Source organism: Lampetra fluviatilis, unplaced genomic scaffold (genome assembly GCF_964198595.1).
Source record: "Lampetra fluviatilis unplaced genomic scaffold, kcLamFluv1.1 SCAFFOLD_744, whole genome shotgun sequence".
NCBI classification, from domain to species: domain Eukaryota; kingdom Metazoa; phylum Chordata; class Hyperoartia; order Petromyzontiformes; family Petromyzontidae; genus Lampetra; species Lampetra fluviatilis.
In genome coordinates this window covers 42,501-50,347 of record NW_027621400.1, presented here as the reverse complement: position 1 = coordinate 50,347, position 7,847 = coordinate 42,501, and the positions used below count along the sequence as shown (strand labels likewise).

At 61.9% G+C, this 7,847-nt stretch overlaps 1 protein-coding gene across 1 annotated transcript in view; it reads right to left on the bottom strand.

Moving 5' to 3' along the window:
- Positions 1-626: 626 nt before the first annotated feature.
- The window catches only part of LOC144955198 (uncharacterized), an 11,181-nt gene continuing 3,960 nt past the window's right edge, over positions 627-7,847 (bottom strand). Inside the window, exons 2-3 of the mRNA XM_078885506.1 lie at positions 6,459-6,671; positions 627-1,825 (exon numbers count right to left, since the gene is read on the bottom strand). Of these exons, the coding sequence (XP_078741632.1) occupies positions 627-1,825; positions 6,459-6,671 (1,412 nt within the window). The remainder of the gene's footprint in view (positions 1,826-6,458; positions 6,672-7,847) is intronic.

The window sequence follows — 7,847 nt, the reverse complement described above, 5'->3', positions numbered from 1 at the left end:
CCACCGCCACGGTGGGACACCACCACCGCCACGGTGGGACACCACCACCGCCACGGTGGGACACCACCACCGCCACGGTGGGACACCACCACCGCCACGGTGGGACACCACCACCGCCACGGTGGGACACCACCACCGCGGCAACTTTGTGGGCGGTCAGACGGCGAAAGTGTGAAGGGGGAAGCAGCGGTCTGCCTCGCTCTCAAACGTTCATCTTGACGCGGTGACCACTATGATGACGATGATGACAACGACGACGACGACGATGATGGCGACGATGACGATGATGGTGACGTTGATGACGATGTTGATGATGATGATGGCGACGACGATGCCACCACCACCAGTGTCACCCCCCCAGGAGGTTCACAGAACCAGCGTCTCCGCCTCTGGCGTGGCGCTCCCCCCCCCTCCTCCCCGTGGTGCGGTGTTTGCCGAGCGTTGCCGGATATGCCGGCCGCTCCGCCGTCAGCTGTGCTCGCTCCGCCAACCGGCACACGTCCCGTTCCAGAACGGCCGTCACCGAATCGGTGCCACCAAAACACAACCGTGGCGTCCAGCCGGTGGGCACGCAGCGCTCACCGGCATTGTCACCGGCACGGGGACCGGCACGTTCACCGGCATTGTCACCGCAGGCTCACCACCACCGCCGGTGCCGCCGCCGCCGCCGCGCTGGTCTCCGCCGCTCGCCACCCGTCCCCTCCATCGCCGTCACCGCCACCGCCCCTGCCGATCTCCCGCGCCGATTGGCACCACCGTTTTGGCGACGGCGCTCCCCCCCCACCGCCCCCCTCTCCTCGCTCCTCTCCCGCGGTGCAGCCGCCGCCCCCCCCCACCTCTCGGTCCTCCGCCGTCATCACCGTCGTCACCGCCGCCGTTTGCCGGCGTTCGCCGAACCCGCCCCGCGGAGGCTTCATGGACAAGTCGAGCGGCTCGTCCTGGTCGCCCGGCGTGGCCGCGCCGCCGCCGCCGCCGCCGCCGCTCGCCGACAGCATCGCCTCGGCCACCGTGCGGACGGGGAACGACGACGCCAAACCGCCGGTGTTACCGGCGTTGCCGTGGCAGCCGGCGCGCGCCGCCGCCGCCGCCGCGGCCGCCAGGCCGGCTGCGGTGGTGGCGGCGTAGTACTGCGCCATCAGCCACTGGGACAGCGCCGAAGGAGGGCCGCTGCCGGCAACGCCGACAGCACCGGCGGCACCGGCAACGCCGGCGTTACCGGTGCGCGCAGCCGGCTTGCAGCAGATCCTCACGAGCGCACGCGCCTCCGACTCGGTGATCTGCCGGTTCGGCGGCTCCGGCAGACGTCCGTTGGACGAGTCTGGCAAACTGTGTCGGCGGTGCCAGTGGCGCTGCTGCTGCTGCTGGTGCCGGCCCGGCACGGGCGGGCGAGGAAGAGGGGGAGGGGAGCGCACGGCCGATTCGGCCGACTGCCGGCGCTCCGGTGGCTCCGGCAGGCGGCTGGTCGAGTCGGCGAAGCGCTTCACCGGCTCCGGCGGGCGCGGCGCCACCACCGGCACCACCGCCGGCACCACCGCCGGCACCACCGCCAGGTTCCGCTTGGCCTCCGACGTGGACACGATGACGCTGCGGTTGCCGCGGGCGACGACGCCGACGCCGGAAGCTTCGGCTTCGTGCCGACGTTTTTCGGCCGTCGGTGCCGGTGCCGGTGCCGGCGTTGGCACCGGTGCCTCGTCGTCTGCCGGGCTGCCGGAGGCGGAGGAGAGGCCGCTGTCGGGGTCCGGGTGGGCGGAGCGCAGGTGGCGAGTCAGGGCGCCCTTGCGGCCCGAGGCAAAGTCACAGCGGGGGCAGCGGTACGGGTGGTCGTCTGGGGGGGGAGGGGGGAGAGGGGGAGGGGGGGTAGAGAGAGTGGGGGGGGGAGAGGGAGGAGGGGGGAGGGGGGGGGAGAAGGGGGGTAGAGGGGGGGAGGGGGGGGAGAGAGAGGGGGGGGGGGAGAGGGAGGAGGGGGAGGGGGGGGAGAGTGGGGGAGAGGGGGGGGAGGGAGGAGAGGGGGAGAGGGGGGTAGAGAGAAAGAAGGGGTAGGGAGAGAGGGGAGGAGGGAGGGGGAGAGGGGAGAGGGGGGGGAGAGGGGGGGTAGAGGGGGGGGACGGGGGAGAGGGGGAGGGGGGGTAGAGAGAGTGGGGGGGGGAGAGGGAGGAGGGGGGAGGGGGGGAGAGGGGGGGGAGAGGGGGTTGAGAGAGTGGGGGGGGGGAGAGGGGGGAGGGGGGGGGTAGAGAGGGAAGGGGGCTTTTAAGAACCCCCTCAGAGACACCCAAAGCCAAGGGGATGCGTGCTACTTGACGACACCCAGAGACACACAGAGACACACAGAGACACACAGAGACCCAGAGAGACACACAGAGACCCAGAGACACACAGAGACACACAGAGACACACAGAGACCCAGAGAGACACACAGAGACCCAGAGACACACAGAGACACACAGAGACACACAGAGACCCAGAGAGACACACAGAGACCCAGAGACACACAGAGACACACAGAGACACACAGAGACCCAGAGACACACAGAGACACACAGAGACCCAGAGAGACACACAGAGACCCAGAGAGACACACAGAGACACACAGAGACACACAGAGACACACAGAGACCCAGAGACACACAGAGACACACAGAGACACACAGAGACACACAGAGACCCAGAGAGACACAGAGACCCAGAGACACACAGAGACACACAGAGACACACAGAGACACACAGAGACACACAGAAACCCAGAGACACACAGAGACACACAGAGACACACAGAGACCCAGAGACACACAGAGACACACAGAGACACACAGAGACCCAGAGACACACAGAGACACACAGAGACCCAGAGAGACACACAGAGACACACAGAGACCCAGAGACACACAAAGACACACAGAGACACACAAAGACACACAGAGATACACAGAGACCCACAGAGACACACAGAGACACACAGAGACCCAGAGACACACAGAGACACACAGAGACACACAGAGACCCAGAGACACACAGAGACACACAGAGACACACAGAGACCCAGAGAGACACAGAGACACACAGAGACCCAGAGACACACAGAGACACACAGAGACACACAGAGACACACATAAACCCAGAGACACACAGAGACACACAGAGACACACAGAGACCCAGAGACACACAGAGACACACAGAGACACACAGAGACCCAGAGACACACAGAGACACACAGAGACCCAGAGACACACAGAGACACACAGAGACACACAGAGACCCAGAGACACACAGAGACACACAGAGACCCAGAGAGACACACAGAGACACACAGAGACACACAGAGACCCAGAGACACACAGAGACACACAGAGACACCCAGAGACACACAGAGACACACAGAGACACACAGAGACCCACAGAGACACACAGAGACACACAGAGACACAGAGAGACACAGAGAGACACAGAGACACACAGAGACACACAGGGACACACAGAGACCCAGAGACACACAGAGACACACAGAGACACACAGAGACACACAGGGACACACAGAGACACACAGAGACCCAGAGACACACAGAGACACACAGAGACACACAGAGACACACAGAGACCCAGAGACACACAGAGACACACATAGACACACAGAGACACACAGAGACCCAGAGACACACAGAGACACACAGAGACACACAGAAACCCAGAGACACACAGAGACACACAGAGACACACAGAGACACACAGAGACACACAGAGACCCAGAGACACACAGAGACACACAGAGACACACAGAGACCCAGAGACACACAGAGACACACAGAGACACACAGAGACACACAGAGACCCAGAGACACACAGAGACACACAGAGACACACAGAGACACATAGAGACCCAGAGACACACAGAGACACACAGAAACCCACAGAGACACACAGAGACACACAGAGACACACAGAGACCCAGAGAGACACACAGAGACACACAGAGACACACAGAGACCCACAGAGACACACAGAGACACAGAGACACACAGAGACACACAGAGACACACAGGGACACACAGAGACCCAGAGACACACAGAGACACACAGAGACACACAGAGACACACAGGGACACACAGAGACACACAGAGACCCAGAGACACACAGAGACACACACAGACACACAGAGACACACAGGGACACACAGAGACACACAGAGACACACAGAGACACACGGTAATTGACATCTACAGCAGCAGGCGTCGTCAGGGTCACATGATCAAACCCACGACCTCCTGCGTACCAGGCGAGGTAGTCAACATCCCCCGCAGGTAGCTCCCTCACCTGAGTGTACACACAGGTGCGTGCGCAGGTAGCTCCCTCACCTGAGTGTACACACAGGTGCGTGCGCAGGTAGCTCCCTCACCTGAGTGTACACGCAGGTGCGTGCGCAGGTAGCGCCTCACCTGAGTGTACACACAGGTGCGTGCGCAGGTAGCGCCTCACCTGAGTGTACACACAGGTGCGTGCGCAGGTAGCTCCCTCACCTGAGTGTACACACAGGTGCGTGTGCAGGTAGCTCCCTCACCTGAGTGTACACACAGGTGCGTGTGCAGGTAGCTCCCTCACCTGAGTGTACACACAGGTGCGTGTGCAGGTAGCTCCCTCACCTGAGTGTACACGCAGGTACGTGCGCAGGTAGCTCCCTCACCTGAGTGTACACACAGGTGCGTGCGCAGGTAGCTCCCTCACCTGAGTGTACACGCAGGTGCGTGTGCAGGTAGCGCCTCACCTGAGTGTACACGCAGGTGCGTGTGCAGGTAGCGCCTCACCTGAGTGTACACGCAGGTGCGTGCGCAGGTAGCGCCTCACCTGAGTGTACACACAGGTGCGTGCGCAGGTAGCTCCCTCACCTGAGTGTACACACAGGTGCGTGCGCAGGTAGCTCCCTCACCTGAGTGTACACACAGGTGCGTGCGCAGGTAGCTCCCTCACCTGAGTGTACACGCAGGTGCGTGCGCAGGTAGCGCCTCACCTGAGTGTACACACAGGTGCGTGCGCAGGTAGCGCCTCACCTGAGTGTACACACAGGTGCGTGCGCAGGTAGCTCCCTCACCTGAGTGTACACACAGGTGCGTGTGCAGGTAGCTCCCTCACCTGAGTGTACACACAGGTGCGTGTGCAGGTAGCTCCCTCACCTGAGTGTACACACAGGTGCGTGTGCAGGTAGCTCCCTCACCTGAGTGTACACGCAGGTACGTGCGCAGGTAGCTCCCTCACCTGAGTGTACACACAGGTGCGTGCGCAGGTAGCTCCCTCACCTGAGTGTACACGCAGGTGCGTGTGCAGGTAGCGCCTCACCTGAGTGTACACGCAGGTGCGTGTGCAGGTAGCGCCTCACCTGAGTGTACACGCAGGTGCGTGCGCAGGTAGCGCCTCACCTGAGTGTACACACAGGTGCGTGCGCAGGTAGCTCCCTCACCTGAGTGTACACGCAGGTGCGTGCGCAGGTAGCTCCCTCACCTGAATGTACACGCAGGTGCGTGCGCAGGTAGCTCCCTCACCTGAGTGTACACACAGGTGCGTGCGCAGGTAGCTCCCTCACCTGAGTGTACACACAGGTGCGTGCGCAGGTAGCGCCTCACCTGAGTGTACACGCAGGTGCGTGCGCAGGTAGCTCCCTCACCTGAGTGTACACACAGGTGCGTGCGCAGGTAGCTCCCTCACCTGAGTGTACACACAGGTGCGTGCGCAGGTAGCTCCCTCACCTGAGTGTACACGCAGGTGCGTGCGCAGGTAGCTCCCTCACCTGAGTGTACACACAGGTGCGTGTGCAGGTAGCGCCTCACCTGAGTGTACACGCAGGTGCGTGCGCAGGTAGCTCCCTCACCTGAGTGTACACACAGGTGCGTGTGCAGGTAGCGCCTCACCTGAGTGTACACGCAGGTGCGTGCGCAGGTAGCTCCCTCACCTGAGTGTACACGCAGGTGCGTGCGCAGGTAGCTCCCTCACCTGAGTGTACACGCAGGTGCGTGTGCAGGTAGCTCCCTCACCTGAGTGTACACGCAGGTGCGTGCGCAGGTAGCGCCTCACCTGAGTGTACACGCAGGTGCGTGCGCAGGTAGCTCCCTCACCTGAGTGTACACACAGGTGCGTGCGCAGGTAGCGCCTCACCTGAGTGTACACGCAGGTGCGTGTGCAGGTAGCGCCTCACCTGAGTGCACACACAGGTGCGTGCGCAGGTAGCTCCCTCACCTGAGTGTACACGCAGGTGCGTGTGCAGGTAGCGCCTCACCTGAGTGTACACGCAGGTGCGTGCGCAGGTAGCGCCTCACCTGAGTGTACACGCAGGTGCGTGCGCAGGTAGCGCCTCACCTGAGTGTACACACAGGTGCGTGCGCAGGTAGCGCCTCACCTGAGTGTACACACAGGTGCGTGTGCAGGTAGCGCCTCACCTGAGTGTACACGCAGGTGCGTGTGCAGGTAGCGCCTCACCTGAGTGTACACGCAGGTGCGTGCGCAGGTAGCGGGCGCCGCTGAAGGAGCGGCCACACTCCTGGCATTCGTGCGGCGGGCGGCCCAGCCTCACGGCCCCTCCCCCTCCTCCTCCTCCTCCACCTCCTCCACCTCCTCCACCTCCTCCACCTCCTCCTCCACCTTCTCCACCTCCTCCACCATGGCGCTCCCCGTCAGAAACGCGCCTCGCTCCTACACACAGACACACACACAGACACACACACAGACACACACACAGACACACACACACACAGACACAGACGCAGACAGACACACACACAGAGACACACACGCACAGACACACGCAGACAGACGCAGATACACACACAAACACACACGCAGACACACACACAGACACACACACACGCACAGACACACAGACAAAAGTCACACCATGTTGGACTGTCGGGGCAACTGCCGTGAGTAGCGGAGAGCAGTAGCAGCAGTGCCGAAACATACATACACACACACACTCACATACACACACATACACACACACATACAACAACCACCGCCATTCGCCACTAAGTGGCGGTGACGTCACCACGACGCTTGTGCCAGGCCATGTGCACCTTGAGGCTACCACGTGAAGTGTCGAACGCCCGCTGGCAGGAGGTCACGGGGCAGACCCAGCAGGTGCCACGGGTCGACTGACCGAGACGACTGGCTGATGCACCACCTGTGCCCCCTACTGTGCCAACTTGCTGTGCTTTAGCCACCCGGCGCTCCGCTCGTTGTTGTGAGCGTCGCTCCTCCGCCCTCCGTTGTTGTTGGAGGGCGACTGCCTCCAACTGCCCAGTAGCGTCCTTCACGAGCCTCCTCCACAGAGGCTGATCTTGACACCGCTGGTACCGGTCATCGGCAAGTCCACTCAGCTCCACGTCCTCCTGTACCACATCACTCCATCTCTTCTCTAGCCCGTGCCGCGCCCGTTTAGCCCCCTCGATCTGGCCGAACAAAAGCTGTTTAGGCATGCGGTGGCTGGGCATGCGGGCTACGTGACCCAGCCAACACAGCCTTGCCTGCCGGAAGAGCTCACCGATGGGACTTTGCCCAGATCTTTCAAAGATTTGTGAGCTCCTCACACAATCCAGCCTGTTTAAACCCAGGATGGATCGAAGGCAGGCCAGCCTAAATGTTTCCAATTAGTGAAGATGTTCCATTAGGGGGGTCCACGTTTCGCAAGCGTAGAGAAGGGAGGGAATGACCGTGGCCGAGAAGACCTGAAGCTTCGTGCGGAGCGATAGACCAGGTAGCTTCCACACAGCGTTACGCAACCGATGAAAATATAATACCGCTCGACTGATTCTGAGTGAGACCTCTTCTGTTAAACCGGAGCCGGTCATAAGCACACTGTCCAGGTATGGG